A 24,262-nucleotide genomic window follows, 5' to 3' on the forward strand; every position below is an offset into this window, starting at 1 on the left:
GAGCTGCCTGCCCTCCTGCTTTGCTCCTGGATGAAGGCTTATTATGATTCAGAGTTTCCGATTTTTTCTTCTGAAGGTAAGCAAACAAATCCAGTCATGTTCATAGGAGCCTTCTGGTACATTTTCCCAAGGGATACATTTTTGGTAGGCTATATGCAGGGTGACATCTTGCTGTGGGCCACTAACATGACGAAAAATGTCCTATCTACAAACAGTTTGAAAGAGCATTCCTAGACAAGTTCTGGCCCATCTCTGTACAAGAGAGATTGAGATGCAAAGAGTTTAACCTGACGCCATTCAGCAGTAAACACAGAGTGCTCAGAAGATACTTTGAGATGTATCTAAATAAAACTCATTACTGGACAAACACAATTTCACATGTACATGTGCTAAAAATTTTGGAAAACCTTCAACTGATTAACACTTGGGAGAAATTAATCACCACTCCTGAGTACAATATAGAGAATTCCCTCTCAGTTCTCAATTCCATTGATTTATCTATGAAGCGAGACCTGCGCAACCACAAAGTGGCATTGTGCAGGCAGACCCCAGAAGAACTAACAAACAACACGGTGGGAATGGCAATAATAACCAATACGGTTGGCAGCCACATCTTCCTCGCATCAATACCAATAGCAACCAATTTGGTGATGGCAAGAAACGAGAAGTCTAGTGGCGATACAAAGATAACCAAGGACAGAATTTCAGTCAGTCAGGATTTAATGGCGAGAGAGGATATAATCAGGAAATGTACAATGCACTGCTGACTCGGGGCAATTACCTGAACAGCCACTGGTAAGGGCATAACACAATCAGGCAATAAAATAATCCACAACTGTCTGACTATAACCAGTTCAATCAAAATCACATTTCAAGTAGTGGCCAGGGAGAATGAAATTCTGAATCGAGAGCTGCACAAAATACTAACTGGTGATAGTGTGAACATAGTTGAGGTTACTCCTCATAAGGAAGTCAGTGCTCAAGGTAATTCAGAAAACTTGAACTGTTCTCTATAGGAGCCCATTCGATGATTAGTAATGGGAGTGGGGGCTTGGAACTAGTTAAACCTGTTTTCTTAGTTACTACAACTGTGCTGATATAAAAGATGACCTGTTTCAGGAAGATATTACCAACCGTGTAGATGAAAATGAATACATAGTACAGGCACTAATCAATGCACAAATACTTGGTCTAAGGGTACCCACAGTACTGGACACTGGAGCTACCGCCAATATAGTTTCACAGGGTTTGTTTCACCAATTACAAAAATGAGGATACATACCAATACCTCCAGTCAAAAACTGTAAAATCCAAACAGCTGTAGGTCATAAGCATAAAACTACAGGCATGGATTCCTATACATAGACACATCTAGGAAGTAGCAAGTACAAATTGACATTGGTTAGGGGAAAGAGTCATTTCACTGTGAACGACCAATAGTATTCAGTAGACCTAGTGATCTCAAACACCAGAGAAAGCAGGCTACAACACACAGGTGATGTTCAAGTACAATTCTTCTATCCTGTCATCATGTTTGTAAACACATAGGGAATTAAGCAGTAACAGGAAGAGAGCCCCGAGATTGTGTGTGCCAAGGTAAGTGAGACAGTGTGTCTTACAAAAGAACAAAAGGAAGAACTGCTTGCAGTTTTAATACATTATGCTTGTGTTTTTCAATGATGCTTTGGCATAATCAAAGGGTACAAATAAAAAAATGGAGGTGTACCCATACAAAACCTGCTTTTCATCTTACCGCATCCTGTGGGCCAAGAAGGAGGCTGTGAGGAAATAGATCAATACTATGCTAAACTAGGAAATAATACAATCATCCTTATCTCCTTACTGTAGCCCCACTTTGGCCATTAGCAGCTCAGACAGTAGTGTCTGCCTCATGCCTGACGTATGATGAATGAATAAAATTATTGTGCTATTGGGATGTGGCCTGACAACCTGGATGAACAACTTCAAAAATTCCATAATGTTAAGTACCGCACCATACCAGACATTGAATATTCATACTGGCAAATTGCACTACATGAAGAGCTGTAAGTACACTGACTTTGTATATTAGGGCAGAGGCTATGAGTTCTGTGTTCTTCCTTTTGGCTTAAAAGTCGGTGCAGACATTTATTTCTGCTTTAGATCCTGTCTTAGGACCTGAATTGTTAAGTAGAGTCACTGTGTATGTTGCTGCTTTACTGATTATTACCGCCATGTGGTCATAACACTTAAGGCTCTAGGCCCAAGTCTTGTGTAGCTTTTCAGAATACAGAGTCACAACCAACCTAATGAAGACACATTTCAGTAATGAAAGGTTTAAATTCCTTGGAGAAATATACGACCTCCAGACCCTAAGAAGCTTTATGCTGTCAGTCACTGGTAGCATTCATCTCACCCTAGGTTAGGAGAACCCTATGTCATCGTGACGTAAATAAACCTAAATCGACTTTAGGAGTACGTATATCGATCTTTGCAGTTGTACCACAGAGAATGCATGGTAACGTGAAAGCTAAATGTAAATAACCTTTTATTCTATGGTCCTTGTGTAAATACATGTGTAGAAACCATGGAGGTAAGGATACCTCCATGGTAGAACAGCGGTTGAGTGGTATGCTCATCCCAGTTAAATTAATTGTTAAGCTGTAATCTCACCAGTTTTTGATGTTATTGTGTGTTTCTTGATGTAATGAATGTCTTAACGGAGGAACTATAACAATAACGAAGTCAAAAATAGCGTCTAGTCATTTTTAAAAAATCTAATTAACTGTGCATGAATCATGTGGGTAGAAACGTGAAATAAAGAGAAATTAAAGTGTTTCGTATTTTTAAAAAAGCCAGTGGATTGTACATAATTCATCTGGTCAGAAATGTTAAACTTAGAAATTAACGTGGTTCCAAAGGTAATTCCGAACGTTGCAGGAATTTTAATTTTACCTTCATGCTGTAGATCAGCACAGAAAATTCTGCTCTTCCAAAATAAATTATTGCGGTTGATTATAGTGTACTGACCTGTCATTATGTACTGTACATGTACTGACGTGTCATTATTTTTCCTTATATGTTGTATACTGTGGAAAAACAATGATATGCAAGTCATATTTACCAGCATTTTATGCAACTTAAAGCAGTGAGTGCTGTTGCCAATTTTAGCTACTTTTAGTGTGACACTTAGGTAATGTGGAAATAGCTATAGTAATCATGCCAAACACCCCCAAAATTTATACCATGTCTATTAAGAGAATTAACAAACACAGTATTCCACCATCGCATATGAAACATCACATAGTGCTGCTAAAAACTGTGGACTGCTGAGGTAATGTTGTCAAGTAGCTCACCCATTGTGACAGTCAGTGTTTAACATCATTTCGCAACTACTAGGAAACTTCCTTTTTTTGTAGTTGATACTGCTTAAATATTAAAATGTGAGTAACAATTATAGACGAAATATAATTGTCGTTTCACAGTATACAGCGCATAAAAAAATTTAATGACGTGTTATAAGCAGGTTACATTATACGTTATAATCATCAGTAATAATTTATTTCTGAAGAGCAAAATTTGCTGAGTTGATATCCAACATGAAGGCAAAATTAAAAGTCCAGCAGCATTTGGAATTATCTTTGGAACCACATTAATTTCTCGGTTTAACGTTTCTGCCCAGAATAATTATATACAATCCATTGGCTCTTATAAAAATACGAAACACTTTAATTTCTGCCTATTTTACGTTTCTATCTATAAGATTTATGCACAATTAACCAGAGTTTTAAAAAAATGACTACTCGCTTTTTTACTTTCGTTGTGCTTATGGTTCCTTCGTTCAGATATTCGTTATGTTGATGAAACACACAATAACATCCCACATTCTTGGGATTAGAGTGCAATAACTAATTATTGCATGTTTCTGCCGACACAATCATGCACGATTCGTGGCATTTTTTAAAAAAATGACTACAAGCTTTTTTTAATTTCGTTGTGTTAATGAAATACCCAATAACATCCCAGATTCTTTGGATTATAACTTAATTGTTAAAAGAAAAGAAAAAATTCCTTCAGATCTATGTTTATGTGCTGCTCCATGACTCTGCTGTCAATATTTTATTCTTTGCTTTCGTGTAACTTCTGTGGTTTTTTTTTAGTAAATGTGTTTTTTTTCGTATCCAGGGTGTAATTATGAAATTAATAAAATGTTTTCTTGCCTTTAAAATAATATTGATCATCAGGTTATGGGCCCAGTACACGTGTAAAGGCAAACAACATAGTTTAATTAAAACAATATTTGAAATGAGCCTACTTCTGTTAAGAAAAACATGATTGCTAGCGGCGATTATAAGGTCAGCATTGATAAGCTTTAAGGACGTGAGGACTGGGCCAAATGGAAACGGCATATTTCTATGATGCTACGTTCATATAGATTAGAAGATACTATTAACGGTACCCGCGAATGTGTAGAGCTGCTGCAAGATGCGACAAGTGCACCAAAAGAAGCGTACATGGAATGGCACAAGGACGATCCAGATAGCACAGTAAGCCGGTTTCAAACTTGTTTCCAGATGTAAAGTTCAAGTATATAAGCTTGATCAAAGTTGGAATATTCAGGCCTGTTAGTTGGATTCAAGCTTGAAACAAACATCAAAGTTGGCAGAGTTCAAGCTATATTTCAAGCTTGACTTATCAAGTTTGGCTCCAGCTGTATCTACACACGTAGAATACAGCCTGGTATGTACAGCTTGTTTTAAGCTATATAATTATTAATCTGAATTTATTGAACCTAATTAATTAAATAAATATCAGAATGGAAATGGTGTGAAAAAATTATGAAGACATTTATGTTTAAAAATTTTTATTTTCAAAGTGTTTAAAATTGTTTTATTTCAGAATTTAATTATTCTGACGCCCCTCCGGCCCCAGCACACAGACCAGAGCAGGATCAAATTTCGCTGACTTCCGCTGGTATAATGATCTTGTAACAGGTAAAAGAAAATGTTAGCCACACCTAAACATAATAAATGTAAAAAATTGAAACTGATCAACCTAAATATGAAAAGTAATGTTACGCTTATTATGAATATGCTTAACTTTTGCCAAGCATGAGTCACAAGAAATTTTGTGTCCATCACCACAGAAAGAATTAACAGCTTCAACAATATCTCTCAAGACTGATTGCGTAATAACAGACTGCAACTCTGATTTTACTGTTGCCCCAACTTTAAGACTTCTTTGACTTGAATTTTTTGAGCATGTTTACTTTGTGCAAGAGTGTCACACTAACAGGAAGAAATTTTATATTACCGCAATTGAAGAGCAGTCAAAGCTACGTAAATATAAAAGACTGACACCTATGAAGTGACTGGTTCTTGATGTACTTTTTCCCGTTCACCATGTCATTACTATTTGTATTCACAAAGAAACTTTTTGCACTTCACGATTATTCATTCATGGTGTGACACACACGAGTACTTACAAGTAAACAAATGTAATATAGCGATATTTATAAAAAGGCGAGATTTTTAAAATAACGTTAAGTTTTAATTTATTGGTGCCACGTACTAGAGAGCTAGTTTAAAATGATCTCTTTTTGCTGAACAACTTGTAATATGTATTCTTAGCTGGTAATTCATTTCACTTTCATCCAGGCTCAATTTTTCTATGTAAAAGAATACGATATTTCCTTATGTTACGTAATAGTATTTAACATTTGTAATATTAACGTACCACTAGACAAAAATGCACCAACATACTTGTAATACACTATATATCCTCTTCAGACCTGGTGTAGCAGTAAGGCACGAGACGCCACACACTTACCGAACTATTTTCCAGTATAAAACAAACTTCACAACAGTCAACAATCATTAACGCGTGTCACAAAGGTAAAATGGTCGTAAACCTAGCAGAGTCAGTGCAAGGCTTATAAACACTTGTGGCGCTTCCCGTGGACATCTATGGAAGCTATGCTGCACGCGCATCTGCTGTACAGCCTTCCAGGGAAATTACAGTTTATTTCAAGTTTGAGAAAATTATTATAATTGAAGCTAAATTTTTACAGCTTGATGTAAACTGTGTAACAGGTTGATTTTTCAATCTTGAATTTTCAACTGAACCTAAACTCAATATCCACCCTGAAATAAGCTGTGTAACAGGTTGATTTTTCAATCTTGAATTTTCAACTGAACCTAAACTCAATATCCACCTTGAAATAAGCTTGAGTGCTAGCTGGGGACGCAAAGGTAGCAAGTTTTATAACAAGTGCGCTAAGTAAACCTGTTGCAGAACTCGTCTTAACGTGCAAGAATTCTGAAAAAATCTGGGACAAACTACGCGGCCGATTTGAACGTAGCAGTACTCAGGTTTGAATATGTTGATTGAAACATTTTTCCGTGTTAAACGTGATGAAACGGAAGATATTATTGCACATGTAGCCAAACTGTAAAAGTTATTTGTGGACCTGAACGATGAATTAGCAAAACATGAAGAAAATACGCTATCTGGAAGAATCTTTAATGGCCGAATTTTGTCTACACTGGGAAAAGACTACGACAATTTTAAGGATCTCTGGGATACGATACCGACAGAAAAGCAAAGTTTGAATTTATTAATTGAGAAACTCTGTACTATTGAACTGCGTGAACAAGACATTAATGGAAGTGCAGCTTTCGTCGTTTCTAAAACAAGAAAACGGCAAACAAGTAATCAGCAAGTAAAGATGACGAAGTCACAATTAAAACAGAAGTTTCCGTGTAATATATGCGAACAATTAGGTCACAGGGCAGCAGAGTGTCCACAGAACACTCGTGACAGCAATAAAAGAAAAGAGAAGAAGCGAGAAAGTGAACACGCTGCATTTACTTCATACGCTATGGGTGTGTGTACCAGTAATCACAGTGACCCAAATAAATAGTATTGCGACAGTGGCACTACAAATCATAACACTCCCAACAAACAGTATTTTGTTTCGTATAGTGAATTTGATGCTCCTCAAGTAATTTAATTGGGAAAACAAGATGTCAAAATGTGTGTGTACGGTCAAGGAACAGTTTACAACCAAATTCGACGAAACAATAAATGGTACAATGCCAGAATGGACAATGTTTTGTACGTCCCTGATACAAGTGCTAATCTGTTGTCTGTGAGAGCCATAGCCTGCAGAGGCTACAGTACTAATTTTAGTTATAATAGTGTCTGTGTTCGAAAACAAGTCAATGGCAATATTGTTATGACAGGTTATGTGAAAAATGGACTTTATGTGTTGAACATGCGTGTTGTTAGAAATGCAAAAATGAATCATGTGAACTTGATGCCTTCATCTGAAACATTGCAAGTGTACCACGAAAGGTTTGGTCATCAAAGTAAACAACGTGTGAAGAATATTTTAAAAAGAATGAACATTAATGTGGACGATGCCAAGAGTGAATTTTGTGATGGCTGTGCGGTTGGAAAGATGCATAGGCTGCCATTCAAAACACAAACAATACACGCTACCAGTACTGGTGAATTAATCCACGTGGATGTCAATGGACCAATGAGCACCAAATCTTTTGGAGGAAAGCATTATTATGTATATTTCAAAGACGATTTTAGTATATTTTGCCGAATTTTCTTTTTAAGACACAAAAGTGAAGTGTGTAGTGTGCTTAAGCAGTTTTTAAATGGAGCACGAACTAATGGACAAATTGTCAAACAATTTATATGTGATGGTGGCAAAGAATTTAACAATAAGAATGTCAGTGAACTGCTTGCAGACAGGGGAATTGAGCTTCTGATTCCTTCTCCTTACATTCCTGAACAAAATGGTGTGGCTGAACCGGAAAATAGGACCATTGTTGAAGCTGCCTGGTCAATGCTAAATCCGAGTAAATTACCTAAAGGGTTGTGGGCAGAGCATGTAACACACAGTCTACCTAATAAATCGTACTGGAAAATCTTCAGTTGAAAATAAATCCCCTTATGAAGTACGGTTTAATCGACCAGTGGGACGACTTGATCATCTTAGAATTTTTGGCACAGGCTGCTTTGTTCACATTAACAAACAATTCCGTTCCAAGTTTGATGATAAGGCAGTTTTTGGACGACTTGTTGGATATGTTAATGACAAGGATTTTTTTAGAGTTTGGATTCCATCTATGAAGTCCCTCAGGAAGAATTTAATGATCAGAATTAATCTAAAGATGACCAATGTAAATCTCCTAAGCTGTACACTTCTGGAGGAAGTCAAACTTAAGAAAAAATCGGCACTCTCGATTCTAGAGAAAGTCAAGAGTCGAGTGAATCTGAGGAAAATAAAGTACTAACAGAATTTCTAACAGCAAAAGCTGCTGAATCTTCTAATGAAGAGAAACAGAAGAATAAAAGACAATGAAGAAAACCAACCTGGATGGAAAGTGGTGAATTTTGTATGGCAACAAAAGTTGATGCACTTGAATAGAAAGATCCAAACTGTTTTTCAGAAATATTGCAGTCAAACGAGAAGGAAGAATGGATGCAAGCTATCAGTGAAGAACTTCAATCACTAAAGAGAAACAATACCTGGGTGCTGGTTGACCATCTGAAGAATGCCAAAGTATTGCAAAACCGCTGAGTTCTACAGCGAAAGGAAAGAGACAAAGCAATAATTTCATAATTTTTTTCTTTTGGAGGAAGTGTTAAAAGAAAAGAGAAAATTCCTTGAGGTCTATGTTTTGTGCTGCTCCATGACTCTGCTGTCAATATCTTTATTCTTTGCTTTCATGTAACTTCTGTGTTTTTTTCAGTAAATGTGTTTTTTTTTCGTACCCAGGGTGTAATTATGAAGTTAATAAAATGTGTTCTTGCATTTAAAATAATATTTTTCATCATTAATAATTAATTATTTAATGTTTCTTTCCACATCATTAATGGACGATTCATCGAATTTTTAAAAAACATAATTGCAAGCATTTCATTTTTTACTTTCTTTACGGTTCCTTCGTTCAAAGATTCATTACGTTCAAGAAACACACAATAACATCCAAAATTGTTAGGATTCCAGCTTAATAACTAATTCAACTGGGCTGAACACACGACACAACTGCTGTAGCTTTGTTTCTACACATGTATTTACATTTAGCTTCCACGTTACCGTGGAACCTCTGTGGTACAACTGCAAGGATCGAATATGTACACATGAATTCGATTTAGGTTTTTTACGTCACGATGACGTAGCGTTACGTCACTATGACGTAGGGTTCTCCTCACCTAGAATGAGATGAATGCTACCAATCAGACACAGCCCTCTACCTCAAAATAAGAAACAGTTGATGGGACACAGCAGCAGTGAATAATTACATGTATAAAAATATGTATGAGTGTGATAGTGTGAATGTCAGTATGAAAAAGCTACAGTATGCCAGATATAAAAGTGTTTAACTTTGGTCCCACACTGCCAAATGAAGAGGGGTCAGACCAAGGCTTAGAAGTTCATGTGACTGAGAAGAGCACCAAGTGAGAGTTACTACAGTACATTCACATATGAACTCAAGTTGTCTCAGCATTGTTTTACACTTGTTCAGTGGCACAAGTCTCGAAGAGACATACTCATGCACAACATAATACACAAGAGTGACATATTGTAGCAAAAGGAAATATGTCACTGACACAGAAGTACATTGTTTACAGTTGATGATGGCAGTTGTATAACACAATATTGTACTTCCAGAATGTATGAGTAAATAATAAACATGAAGTAAGTGATTTAACACGAGTAGATACTCATGAAATTATATACTCAGTAGTTCTCTCTTGATGAATGAAGGATTGCAGTACTACAGTAAAAATGAATACTTCTTTATTTATATAATATTTCCTGTAGACCAGTAGATGCATCTAGTAAAGTTGTCCGAGGTGCAGCTAAGCATATTTATGTAGGCTTATTGCGATTTCGTATTATGAAGCTTACCTTCCTCGCATCTGTAACGGTGGATACTCAAGTGAGGTGTGGTGTATGAACACGAAACTTATGCACGTCATGCGATGATGTTTTATGCAAATATTTGGTCAATACTGGGAAATGAGATAAGAAATAATGAAACATGTGTAATGCTTAAAGTAAGATGAGACTATGAAAACAGATTACTCACTAATGAACATTTGAAATGGTAATGTGACAAAAATGGTAATGTAAAAATTAAAAGATATTATGTGACATAAATTACAAGAGATGTGTTGAAAATGTGTGAAACAAGGACAAATTTATTTGTTATATTTATGTTAGAATCTCAGTGATTTATTTTCTTTGGTTCTCACAACTTTTTGCTGTGTGCATTTTCTTTGCAGTCCAGTATCTTTCTATTGTTATTGTACATATAGATTCTTCCCCGTATGTTGTGTGTGTAACTGTGCATCAAATAAATATCCAAGTTCATCACATTCGATATATTATTTATTATCTCAGAAATAAGTAGTTTCAACAGGTTATGGGCCCAGGAACACAAGACACATAATATTTTCTAAAAAGTTAGTATCGGACGTGAAATAATAATTTAAATACGATCGTGCCACATAAGGTCAGTTTTCCAGCCATGAATGAAGAGAAAAATAACTTAACTGCAAGATGGAAAGTGGGATCATCCGCCTAACCAAGCTCAGAGTTGTTGAAAATTGGACTGCCTGGAAGTTTCAAGTGTGCTGAATTTCCCTGAAGAAACATCCGCAAATGCTGCATACAACAAGTTAGTTGCAGCCTGGATGAAGTGTGACACAACAGCTCAACAAATTATCGTCACGTCAGTTGAAGAAAAAACAATGTTGCATACTATGAACTGCAACTCATCGAAAGAAATGTGGGACAAGCTAGTGTCTATTTACGAACAAAAATCTGGAAGCAGCGTGTACATGCTACTGCAACAGTGGTATAGTTTGCAAAAGAAACCAACAGATGACATACTGACTCATATTGCTAGAATTGAAGATCTTGCACATCGCTTGCAGATTCTTGGTGAGCAAATACCGGAGCAAATGGTTGTTACAAAAATATTGATGATTTTACCAGTGGCATACAAATATTTTGTGAGGGCATGGGAATCTGTGCAGGCAAGTGGACAAACACTTAGTAATCTGATCTCCGGACTTGCCATTGAGGAAAATGGAATACATGTAAGTGATCGGGGTGAAAGTGCAGCATATGCACCAAACAAAAGGTCTCATAAAAAAGGTGGTAAAAAATACAACCATTTTGGAAAATCAATCACTTGACACTATTGTCATAAGCCAGGGCACTGGATCCGTGACTGCAAAAAGCCACAATTGCAAACCAGTCTTCACCCAATGGAGAAGCTCTCATTGGAGAAGCAATGTTTAGTGCAAGTGATTCAGATACAACTGGAGAAGCATGGTATATGGATTCAGGAGCAACTGACCACATGTCCAATCTGAATGGCAATCAACAGTCTTGGTTCACCACCTATGAAGAATTTCCAGAGGCAAGACCTGTTCGTATTGGTGATGTTAAGTACATTCCTGCTCTTGGATCTGGAAACATTAATATTCTGGCCTACACTGGAAAGGAATGGAAGGAGAAGCACATTAGCAAGGATTTGTATGTTTCGGAGTTGATCTACAATCTGTTCTCTTTAGGTGCTGCCCTCGTTAAAGGTATGACACATCAATCTGACAATAGAATGTGTAAATTTTTAAAGAACAGCAGTGTTGTTGCAGTGGGAGAGAGATATGACAAGCTGTTTAAAATGAAATTTAAGGTTGTGTCAAATAGTGAGTACTGTGCAAATGTTGCTGTGTGTGAACCTCTTTTTCTGTGGCACAAGAGGATATCACAACAAAATATCGTGCAAGTTAAGCAAGTTTTGTCAAGTGATAACATAAATTGGCAAGATCAGAAGTTTCAGTGTGAAGAATGCATTATTGGTAAAAAATGAAAACTGCCATTTTCATCCAGTGATACCAAACCAAAACAAAAAGGTGAGCTTGTACACACAGATTTGTGTGGTAAAATGCAAGAAGACTCTCTGGTTGGTGCAAAATATTTCTTGATGTTGAAAGATAAATATAGTCAGTGGAGAATGGTGTACTATATCACGAATAAATCGGACACAGCTGAATGTTTGTAAAATTTCTTTAAACTTAGCGAGAAATATTTATGCAGAGGCATAAAGACATTAAGAACCGATAATGGATTAGAATTTTATAATGAAGTGGTTGCCAATTTGATTAATCAGCATGGAATCTTGCATCAGAAAACAGTGCCATACTGTCCACAACAGAATGGAATCATTGAAAGGGTAAACAGAACTGTTGTCGAGTTATCCAGGACTTGGATGCATGCAGGTGGACTGCCAACTGAAATGTGGGCAGAAGCTGTGAATTATACAGTATTCACACTCAACTGGATTGGAACAAGTAAAGAAAGGGGAGTTGTGCCATGTGAGCTTTGGCTATGGAAGGAACCAAGCTTAAAAATCCTCAGAACTTTTGGTGAAGAAATTTATGTCCATGATGCTAAAGAGAAGAGGCAAAGGTTAAAAAGGGGTATTTTGTTGGCTATGACCAAAACACGAAAGGTTATCGTGTGCGGTTTCCAGACCTGCGACAAGTAGAAGTCCAGAGAGATGTTACTTTTACAGGGAAACTGTTTATGGACAACTTCAGCAAACGTGAAACATCAACACCAAGAGCAGTGAACTTTTTCTTACCTCAAGATGGTTTTTATCACCTGCAGAAGCCAACCTTCAAACTATGCCTGTGGTGCGGGATACTACAGAAGCACGTGAAGGAAGAGACAGTGATGCACATTCTGATGATATCAGTGGACAGGAAGCAGTAGCTGATGAAGCTGTTCAGTCTGATAGGAAACATCAATTAAGAGATCGCAAATGATTAAGATTGTCAGCAAGGTACGAGAATCATGTATCCGTTTTCGGATATTGGTAAACCAGAAACATATGACAAAGCAGTTACATGTAATGAGACAGAAAAGTGGAAAGATGCTATGAAAGATGAAATCAATTCCATGGAAGCTAAGCAAACCTGTACATTAGTGGATCTACCTGGACATCACCAAGTCATTGATAACCGTTGAGTGTACAAAATCTAGTATTCTAACAGTGATGATGCTCCACATTTCAAGGCTAGACTTGTGGCTAGAGGTTTCAAGCAAGTTGTAGGTATAGATTATCTGGAAACTTACAGTGCAATGACTAGATTTGACTCAATTCTTATAGTATCATTCATTGCACCATACAGAAACATGTGTCTTGAACAATCTGCGTCCAAACTGCTTTAGTTTATGGAAATTTAGCAGAGAACATTTATATAAATCAACCAAAAGGCTTCAAAGATGGGACTGACCGTGTGTGTAAACTATATCGAAGTTTGTATGGCCTGAAACAAGCTTCCAGGTGCTGGAACCAACATTTCACAACAGTTTTATGCAAGTTTGGACTTCTTAAGAGCCTTCTACCATTAACACTTTGCTTAGTGAAATACAAAGAGAATTTGACATCACATTCAGAAAATAGGATATATACTTGGGCCTGCAGGTAGAGCGATTAGCAGATGGCCCTTTTTTTCTGCATCAAGATGATTATGCCATGAAGGTTTTACGCCGCTTCAGGATGGAGGATGCTAACCCTGTAACAGTACCTGCAGGCCATCATCATCAGATATGTACTGAGCTACATAAAAGGGGGAGAAGGACATGTCCAGTGTTCCATATAGGCAAGCTGTGGATAGTCTGATGTATTTGTCAATAGGAACACGCCCAGACATCACTTTCGCAGTCAACAGTGACAGTCAGCATCTAGAGAAACCAATGAAAATGCATTGGAGTGCTGTGAAGAGGATCCTGAAACATGTTAAAGGCACTATGGACTATGGATTTATTTTCCTTCAAAGCAGGAGAATCACCTCCATGCCTTCAGTGATGCAGACTATGCTGGGGGGGGGGGGGGGGAGGGGGTGAAGCGGAAACTAGGAGATTCACAACCGGTATGTTGTTAAAGCTTGGTAAATCCACTATTACTTGGGCATCAACAAATCAGAGAGTGGTAGCACTTTCTAAAACTGAAGTTGAATACATTACAGCGAGTCAGACAGTGACAGAAATTGTTTGGGTAAAAAGTTTGCTCATTGACTTGGATTTGTTCAGCAAAATAAAAATTTCAGTGCAGTGAAACTTACTAAAAACCCAGGGTTTCATCAAAGAAATAAGCATATTGATGTACGTTATCACTTTGTGTGCAATAAGCACAAGGAGAATAAGTTTGTACTAGAGCATGTTCCACGCAATGACCAGCAGGCTGATTTACTAACCAAGCCATTACCAAAGGTGACACTTCAGATGCAGATGAAGATGCTGAACATCCAAAGCATTCAAGATATTCGTGAGAAACTTCTAAACACTTAATAATAAATTTGAGTCCTCTTTAAGTGGGAGTGTTCAAACTGTGTGACAAAAGGACAAATTTATTTGTTATATTTATGTTAGAATCTCAGTGATTTATTTTCTTTGGTTCTCACAACTTTTCGCTGTGTGGATTTTCTTTGTAGTCCAGTGTCTTTCTGTTGTTATTGTACGTTACCAATCTTCCCAGTATGTTGTGTGTGTAACTGTGCATCAAATAAATATCCAAGTACATCACGTTCGATATATTATTTATTATCTCAAAAATAAGTAGTTCCAACAATATAAACGTAATATTATCTTGTATGTATATTTTCTGTACAGTGTTTAAGTAAAAAACGTAAGAACCTTATGAAAATGTACATGTACAGACTAAGAAATTTGCAAACCTGGCATGTCAAAATATTTTAAAATGTAAATACTCAGGTTATTGTAACAATGTTGAAATGTAAAAACTAAGACGCAATATAAAGTTGAAAATGTTTTCCAGGACAACGTTTGTGAACTAATACCTATAAATGTGCTATAAACATTTTGTGAAGGTTTGGAACCAATAATTCCATGTATGTTCCCATGAGAAATGTGTGACAGTACTGTATAGGAATGAACATTTATATCCTCAGTGAACTGGGTATTGAGAAGACATTCTACCACATAGAGCGTATCAAAACGAATCAAGGCTTTGGAGACTTACCTCGAGCCCATTCAAGAGTCTCTGGGACGCTGATAGTGTGTCTCGTTCAACCACTGAAACATATGGATTGTGACAGGAACAAATGCCTTCTGGGTAAAAAATGTCTCTGAGCACTATGGGGCTTAACTTCTGAGGTCATCAGTCCCCTAGAACTTAGAACTACTTAAACCTAACTAACCTAAGGACATCACACACATCCACGCCCAGGGCAGGATTCAAACATGCGTCCATAGCAGCAGAGTGGTTCCAGACTGAAGTGCCTATTACCGCTCGGCCACTCAGGCCGGCGTTCTGGGTAAAAACCAATGTGACTTATCCAATTCATCACTGCTTTCTAATGGTTCTACAACACAATACTTTCTTTGGTAAGGCTGTACCTACACTAATAGCCAAAGTTGGAATAATTTCATTCAAAAACTTCCATTTTCTCCTGAGAATTTTCAGTTCCAACCATATAGCTGAAAAGTACCGTCCCCGGTGACGTTGCATCTTTGTCACCTCATCCACATACCGTGTATCATGGGGACTTTGATTTCTCCCTTCCTAAGAGGTCCATGCTAACAACCAATACCTGAGCACCTGTGTGGAACAAAACTTTATGTTCCCTATGTTCACTATACCAACAAGCAGCTTTACATCTCTGCATATGTTCTACTGGGAATGTCCTCTTAAGGTTAAGGCATCCCCTTCTGCACTTAACGATTGCTTACTCCAGTGCTGTTTATCTTACTCATTGCTTCAGCAGTTATGAGCCATATACCCTGCTTCTCAATGCTCATAACATTCTGGATGGTGGTACTGCTTGTTGATGTGGCCCATATCCCACATCCATAAAACTATCTCAGAGGAGAAGACACTATAGTCATTCTGCCCCTGAGTAGCAGGGTCAGTTTCCTCTAGTGACAGTACCTCAGTTCTTCATGCTCATTCTTCTCAACATGTCAGTGGAAATACCCGACACAAACATATCTAAGCCCTGTTCCCTCTCCATTCCACATTAGCTCATAACTCATGTGTTGACTTTCCTAATGCTTACAGAGATTGATTCCATAACTGTTTGTGCTTTTGTGACAACCCAGTGAGTTCCTACTTAAAAAGGTAATGCTGTTTCGTTTGCAATAATGCTGGATGATTCTGTTAGCCAGCTGTTCTATATTTTTTGCTTTTATTAAGGATCTTATACAGTGCATTAGGTGTATCTTTGCATCGCCCGCTAACCCTAACTGAGCTATATTTAAACAAATACAGGAAAGTAGTGGACACCTCGTTACTGTAATTTATGGTTGGACCACTACTAGCAATGGCAGTAGTATACCAAAAGGCAATAATACCAGTAGGCAATAATACCAATAGGCAGTAAGACACTGGGGTATAGGAAACAATACAGGGTCATAAGACATCTTTTGAGTGAAGTCGTGATACTTGTCCCAAAAAAATGATTAGATGGCACTAGAAAGAACAAATTTGTCTCATCTGTTGCCTAATTTGAGAGACAGCCCTTACATCACTAATAAATTCAGACAAAAAGGAGTCACTAGAGTAGCTGCTTTCAGCGTTCTCTTGTAATTTATTGTTAAACTACTTCTGTTTGGCTTTAGTTTCTAATGTGCTTTCAGAATTTTAACAGTCTCATGCAAAGTCAACACACATGTGTCTGGCATTTTTATAGACTCAATCTGTGATTATACTAGCAAAAATGAGGAAACTATACTCACATGCATGAACAAGGAACAGATTATATCAATGTTTGTGCATTGTTATTGCCCAATGGGATTCTGTGCACTGCTGTGCCTTATAGCCAAGCCATCACATATAACTAGTATTGCCTTAGTATCTGGCAACTTGTACTCAGAAAAAATAACAAAATGGACACATCACTGACCACAGGTACATTCCCCTATAACTCCCATGTTACTGGGAGAGATCCACAGGCTCCAGTGGTTTAAAAAAGTAAACTTCAATCTCGTGGGTGTCCCTATCACCCAACATGGCCGCAAATAAAAAGAGGGCCAAAAGAAGGCCAACAAAAGAGTTACTCAACAAAACATCTAGCGGCAAACGGTAAACTGTAGTATTTGAGCTCACTGAGGAGCCAGACAGATGATAGTTGCTAACACTGTAGACATACAGTGGAGGTACCAGGCATAGATGTCTCTACAGGTGATTACCACTCCTATTGTCAAATATAGACTTCTGACGCCAAATATAGAGGGCCAGAACCATGGCCCCTAAAATTGTCAGGATGTGTTGCGGAGTGCAGCAGTGAGGATCTTTCGAGCCCCAAAGGTGCTAGTGAGTTACTGTGAACAGTATGCCCATTTATTGTTTGTGGATACACAGTTCTCTTTTTTCAAGACTACCAGTACCCAGGCAAAGAGATTAAAGTAATGCAAGACTAGTACTCACTGATGGCTGGGTGCCCCACAGTCTTGGCAACCACACAGTCGGGGCAATACAAGCAATGGGCAGCTACGCCACAGCAGTTTGCTGACCAGGTACGCTGTGGATGTTGTCTGCATGATCCTAGTGGCCAGCAGCAGTGCTAGAAGGTTGCCATGCACTCTTGTTGACACCATAGAATGGCACACAGCAGCTCTGTATGAATGTAGTTGTGAGCAGTTATGTCATGACCACTTAGCAAGAGAGCAGCAAGGGATGCCAGTGTCTGCTCATAGATGCAGGTTGAGGAATGGCTGCTACTGCTCTCCTCTGGGATAATGGTAGTTTGGAAATTCATTAGTATATAAGTACGTGATGAAAGGCACCCAGGATGCCGTAAAATTGAGATTATTAAAAAACAAAAATTGAAACACTGAGTAACCAGAGGGTAGGCAAAGACGTTAATTATGAATGCGCAGTAAGATGCAGACAAATGAACAAACAAACTGTCAACTATTGTACAGTTTTTTCTGTTTTGTTTTCTTCACTCGTACACACTCTCTCGTATGTAGGAAGAAGAAAATGTGCGATTTTAGATATGAAGTACTGTGAGCTCTATATCTCATATGTGTGTGCAAATAATATTATATGGAAAAACAGTATCAAGTATTTTTTATTTTTTGAACTAAGTGAAGAGGAAAATTACAGGAAGAGGATTTTCGTGATTACGACAAGCGCTGGTGTTCCCAATGTCCTTCGCCACCTGTAACTTCAAACTAGGTCAGCGAAGTCAGATTGCCAAGAAAAATTAAGATTAGAACAGACATTTCAACAATGCAATCATATTCAATTTTATTTATTTAAATTTTTTTGTATTTTACGACTGAAGACCAGTGTGCCAGAACTTCATGGCACCAGTCGTGAGTAGTGTTTGTTAACTATTGTTATACTACGAAATTTCTACGACATAGTTATGAATCATAAAAGGTAATTGCCTGTATTTTCCGTGTGCATGAATCACAACTGGAAGCAAGTAACGCAAAAAGGCAAAATTGAGGAGAAAATTTTCGAAATGAATAACAATTGGACCGAGGTCTTATAAAATTTTCTATAGTAAGCCATTTTGATCGGCGTAGCAGAGGTAGGACAGCTACGCAAGTTGTTTGCATGGTAACTCTTGGTAGTACCTCTTTTGGTGTAGATAGAAACTTTTTCCTCATTATTCCCTTCCTTGAATTTTATTGACGAAAAATGTGCAGGAAATTTTCAGTGTGATACGCATTGTCAGTAAAACATAAAGAAGTGTGACACAATAGTTTGCACATAGTAACAGACGTAAAACAGGATTTGACATTACGTAAATTACATTTATCAAGTGTAATAATTAGCGTATGAAATTTTAACATGTTGTTTAATATCTATTTCTTTGCATATTCATATAACATGGCCGAAAAATATATGTCCATTCTTGATAGCGATTGCGAAAATGCAATCAGCCAAGATGGCGGAGAATTGCGAGATCGAACGATTGAAGTTCAAGCGCCATGCATGCCTACTGCAGAAGGTTTAAATAGATCAGAGATGAGTGTCGCTGGAGTGAGCGACGCTCCACAACAGAATAACCTTGACGACACAATGTTTACAATTGACAAGACAATGTCATGCATCTCCCAGAGTGACATACCGCTCATCAATGAAACATCTGAGAGCGATCCAAATACGAATCTTGACAACACGCTACAAACACCACTATGTCGCAACACAAACATGAACTTGGTAAGTACAGTGGGCAGCAGCCACGGTAGTAAAACTGCCGCACTGCTGTGGCAGTTATTATATAACATAAGCACGAATCTCAGTGATATGAAACAAGACATGAATACCAAAATTTATAATTTGACACAATTTATGAACATAGTAAAACAGCAGCAAAACACTGTTACACAAGATTTAAATTCAATGAAACAAGAACAAAAACATGTATTCAAGGATTTGCAAAACACGGTCTCACAGAAATTCAACGACTTAGCCAAACATTTTCGCACTGAAATCGACAAAAAATTTAATAATATGAAAACACAAGTATAGCATGAAGTACTTTCTGAAGTTAACAGTAGCATTTCAGAGGTAAAACAGAAGGTAGATTCTTTTAATGACCATCACGATCGAGTAGAACAACAGACACAAACACAAACATTGAAACCACACAAAACCAGTTGGTTTGGACAATAAAAATGGTACCACTGACGTTAACAAACTAAATAAAGACTATAAAGGTGAACCTCTAACTGTAGAGGAGCTTACTTTAGGGGTAGCAACATTAGAAGTTGACTCAGCATGTGCTAAGTAGGACAGAGAAGATTAATGAGTATCTGAGTGATATCATTAGTCAAGTTGAAGCAGGTACGTTAGATAAGGGTAATAGAGTTGCAGAGAGGTTAGTAACAGGTTGTAAGATGTACACAGATGTAGTAGAAAAGGCTAGTCAGAAAAAATGAAAATAAAACAGTGAAAAAGGTAAACATTAACCTACAAGCTGTCGAAGATAAGATCCGCAATCTTTTAGAAGAAAATATTACCGGATCTCGAAATAGGCAAGTAAATAATACACAGGCTACAGTGAACAAATCACAAGCTGTTGGTATCTATTCACAAATTATCATGAGTCCCGCAGAAGCACCACCCCAGATAGCACAGTAAACCGGTGTCAAACTTGTTTCCAGCTGTAAAGTTCAAGTATATAGGCTTGATCAAAGCTGGAATATTCAAGCCTGTTAGCTGGATTCTAGCTTGAAATAAACATCAAAGTTGGCAGAGTTCAAGCTATATTTCAAGCTTGACTTATCAAGCTTGGCTCCAGCTGTATCTACACACGTGGAATACAGCCTGGTATTTACAGCTTGTTTTAAGCTATATAAATATTAATCTGAATTTATTGAACCTAATTAATTACGTTACGAATATTTAACATTTGTAACATTAACGTACCGAACTGTTTTCTAGTATAAAACAAACTTGTCAACGAACCACAACCATTAACGCGCGTCACAAAGGTAAAATGGCCATAAACGTAATTTTACGTTACGTAATATTTAACATTAGTAACATTAACGTACCAAACTGTTTTCTAGTATAAAACAAACTTGTCAACAAACCACAAACATTAACGCGCGTCACAAAGGTAAAATGGCCGTAAACATAGCAAGGCTCAGAAAAATAAATAAAATAAGATAAAACAGAACTGGAGACAGCCACACTCAAACCAAACTTCGCGCCGTCATGACGTCACACACGACAACACCCTTACGTCACGGCTTATAAACGCTTGTGGCGCTTCCCGTGGACGTCTATGGAAGCTATGCTGCGCGCGCATCTGCTGTACAGCCTTCCAGGGAAATTACAGTTTATTTAAAGCTTGGGAAAATTATTTTAATTCAAGCTAAATTTTTACAGCTTGATGTAAACTGTGTAACAGGTTGATTTTTCAATCTTGAATTTTCAACTGATCCTAAACTCAATACCCACCTTGAAACAAGCTGTGTAACAGGTTGATTTTTCAATCTTGAATTTTCAACTGAACGTAAACTCAATATCCACCTTGAAATAAGCTTGAGTGCTAGCTGGGACTGACAGTTGTAGATTGCAAAATGCAAAAATACCCACAGCTCCAATACCTGAACAATTACCAGCCAGAATTACAGGTAACTACAATAACAACATAAATATGATGGAAAACGCCATGAGGCTATCAACTATTTTCGCAGACGAAGGCTTGCTGAGGCATCGACAATTTCCTACATCACTACTGAAGGCAAAAGAATAAGTCCTGTAATATTTATTAGTGCTTTTCGTCATGTATTTCTACGCAACTGGATGGAAACACAGAAAATCAGATATGTCGTGGGATATACGCAAGGTGATGCGCTTTTATGGGCATGAAATAATAAGGTACAAAGATGGCGGTGAAAAAAGGTACGCGAAAATCGAGTACCATGAAAATCATGAAACAAAATGAGTTTCTACGCAACCAGTGCAGAAAAACTAGTTTAATCCAACTAGGGAAATGTTATTGCTGTAAGTTAAAAGTAAAAAACGTAAATGAAATCATCACAAGATGGAAAGCAAGTGAAAAGACGGAAGCAAGTTCAGTGCACAACAAGTATAAACATTGTGACGACTTTCGTATTGTGATATCCGCAAGAAATAGTGAAATAGAAGAACTAAATAGGACTGTAAACCAACTAGAACAACAGTTGGAAAATCGGGACTGTAATAATCAAGAAGTACATTATCAACACATGCTCCAAACAATGTCAGAGAGCAGTGAAGTGAAAGAAAAAAGTACAGCAGCCACAAGCACAAAACTTGGACATATCAAAGTAACTGCTTCAAACAATTCTCCAAACGAGTCTGGAAACAGTGTAGCGGAAAAACAAGTGAGTCCAGAAACTATTAAAAAACAGCAAGAGTCACGTTCTGTGAAATCTACTAGTGTTTCAATACATGACCAACGCAAAAAAGACAAAAGAGTAGTAATTTTTGCTGATAGTCACGCTCGTCAACTGGCGGAAAAAGTGACAGACACACAGTCAAACCTAAGTGTACAAGCCTTTATAAAGCCAGGGGCAGAAATGGAAGTAGTTACGAAGTCTCTTGCAAAATCATGCGAAAACCTTGACTTTAATGACTGTCGTAATTTGTGAAGGCGCAAACGACGTTGGCAGAGATAAAGGTAAAATACTCATCACAGTTCTCGACAGGGTGCTGCCCAAATTAAATAAAACAAACGTAACTGTGGTAAATCCACCCCATAGATGTGACTTACCGCCCTGTCATGTGTAAACAAACTGATAGAAAGAGTGAACATTGAGATAAATGAACTGTGCAAAAAATATCCTTATGTGAATCTAATAGATTTCAGTACATTAAACAGAGACATGCATACCACCAGCTAGCACTCAAGCTTATTTCAAGGTGGATATTGCGTTTACGTTCGGTTGAAAATTCAAGATTGAAAAATCAACCTGTTACACAGCTTGTTTCAAGGTGGGTATTGAGTTTAGGTTCAGTTGAAAATTCAAGATTGAAAAATCAACCTGTTACACAGTTTACATCAAGCTGTAAAATTTAGCTTGAATTAAAATAATTTTCCCAAGCTTGAAATAAACTGTAATTTCCCTGGAAGGCTGTACAGCAGATGCGTGCGCAGCATAGCTTCCATAGACGTCCACGGGAAGCGCCACAAGCGTTTATAAGCCGTGACGTAAGGGTGTTGTCGTGTGTGACGTCATGACGGCGCGAAGTTTGGTTTGAGTGTGGCTGTCTCCAGTTCTGTTTTATCTTATTTTATTTATTTTTCTGAGCCTTGCTATGTTTACGGCCATTTTACCTTTGTGACACGCGTTAATGGTTGTGGTTTGTTGACAAGTTTGTTTTATACTAGAAAACAGTTCGGTACGTTAATGTTACAAATGTTAAATATTACGTAATGTAAATAATTAGGTTCAATAAATTCAGATAAATATTTATATAGCTTAAAACAAGTTGTAAATACCAGGTTGTATTCCACGTGTGTAGATACAGCTGGAGCCAAGCTTGAAATATAGCTTGAACTCTGCCAACTTTGATGTTTATTTCAAGCTAGAATCCAGCTAACAGGCTTGAATATTCCAGCTTTGATCAAGCTTATATACTTGAACTTTACAGCTGGAAACAAGTTTGAAACCGGCTTACTGTGCTATCTGGGCAGTCACGGCCTACATTTGAATTATTATGGTAAACAGTTCTAGGCTGAAAGAATCTGCCGTCTTGTAAGCAAGAGTGACAAGAAGCACAAAAAGATTGCACATCAGAGTACCTTGGAGAAATGGATCACTAGGGAAGACTCATCTCGCCCAACAAGAAGAAGCATCAGGCAGCCTCCTCATCTGAATAATTTTTTACTGCCAAAAGCAGTAGCTACAAATTGCACAAACAAGAAACATTTTAAACTGAAGGTAGGTGGTGCTGTAGATTTTCCCACAAATTCTGTAATAAAGATCTTTCACCAAAATGTTCAATCCCTAAGCAATGAAGTAGAAGAACTAAATATTTTATTAATGCATGAACTAGAAGATATTTCCGTAATGTGTCTTTCAGAACACTGGCTTGACGAGAACTTAATTAAATCTGTCTGCCCACACAATTTCACTCTGGCTGAGTACTATTGTAGATCTAGTGGTCACTATGGAGGTGTAGCCATATATGTAAAAGATAATATAGAGATTAGTAAAATAGATAATGTCACCTCCCTAAGTTGTGAAAAAGACTTTGAGATGACAGTGATAAAAATTCCAAAATTAGGTTTGATAATAGCTACAGTGTACCGCTCTCCAATGGGAAACTTTGAGGTATTTTTAGAAAAAATGGAATTTTTTTTAAATAAGCTGCATAAAACAAGGTGTGATGTTGTAGTTTGTGGTGACTTTAACATAGATTTTCTTAGTAAATGTTAACAGAAAACCGCCCTAGGCAATCTCATTAAAACAGATAACCTTACAGCCACAGTTAAATTTGCAACGAAAATAACACCAACCAGTCAGACAGGTTTAGATCAAATTCTGATTGATAAAGAGAAATTGGAGTAGTCAATAAAAGTGTTTAACACAGGGTACAGTGACTTCAAAGCTCAAATACTTACCACCACAAAGGAAGGAAGACCGGTTAAGAATAATTTACTAAAGGTCAAGAGAAGGATCTACAGGCAGAAAAGCATTGACCACTTTAACTCACTATTGCACACTGAAGACTGGTCTGATGTCTATGAAAAGCAAAATCTG

At 37.5% G+C, this 24,262-nt stretch overlaps 1 protein-coding gene across 1 annotated transcript; it reads left to right on the top strand.

The window, feature by feature from the left end:
* Nucleotides 1–10,701: 10,701 nt before the first annotated feature.
* On the top strand, nucleotides 10,702–11,208 carry LOC126109814 (uncharacterized). The gene has a single exon (XM_049914908.1). It carries the CDS (start codon nucleotides 10,702–10,704, stop codon nucleotides 11,206–11,208), a length of 507 nt encoding a protein of 168 aa, XP_049770865.1.
* Nucleotides 11,209–24,262: the final 13,054 nt, after the last annotated feature.

The sequence above is a fragment of the Schistocerca cancellata genome, chromosome 1, assembly GCF_023864275.1.
Source record: "Schistocerca cancellata isolate TAMUIC-IGC-003103 chromosome 1, iqSchCanc2.1, whole genome shotgun sequence".
Taxonomy (NCBI): Eukaryota; Metazoa; Arthropoda; class Insecta; order Orthoptera; family Acrididae; genus Schistocerca; species Schistocerca cancellata.

Bases quoted from the DNA above. Each gene is read 5' to 3' on its own strand.
- LOC126109814 (XM_049914908.1), top strand. From the start codon at position 10,702: ATGAAGTGTGACACAACAGCTCAACAAATTATCGTCACGTCAGTTGAA.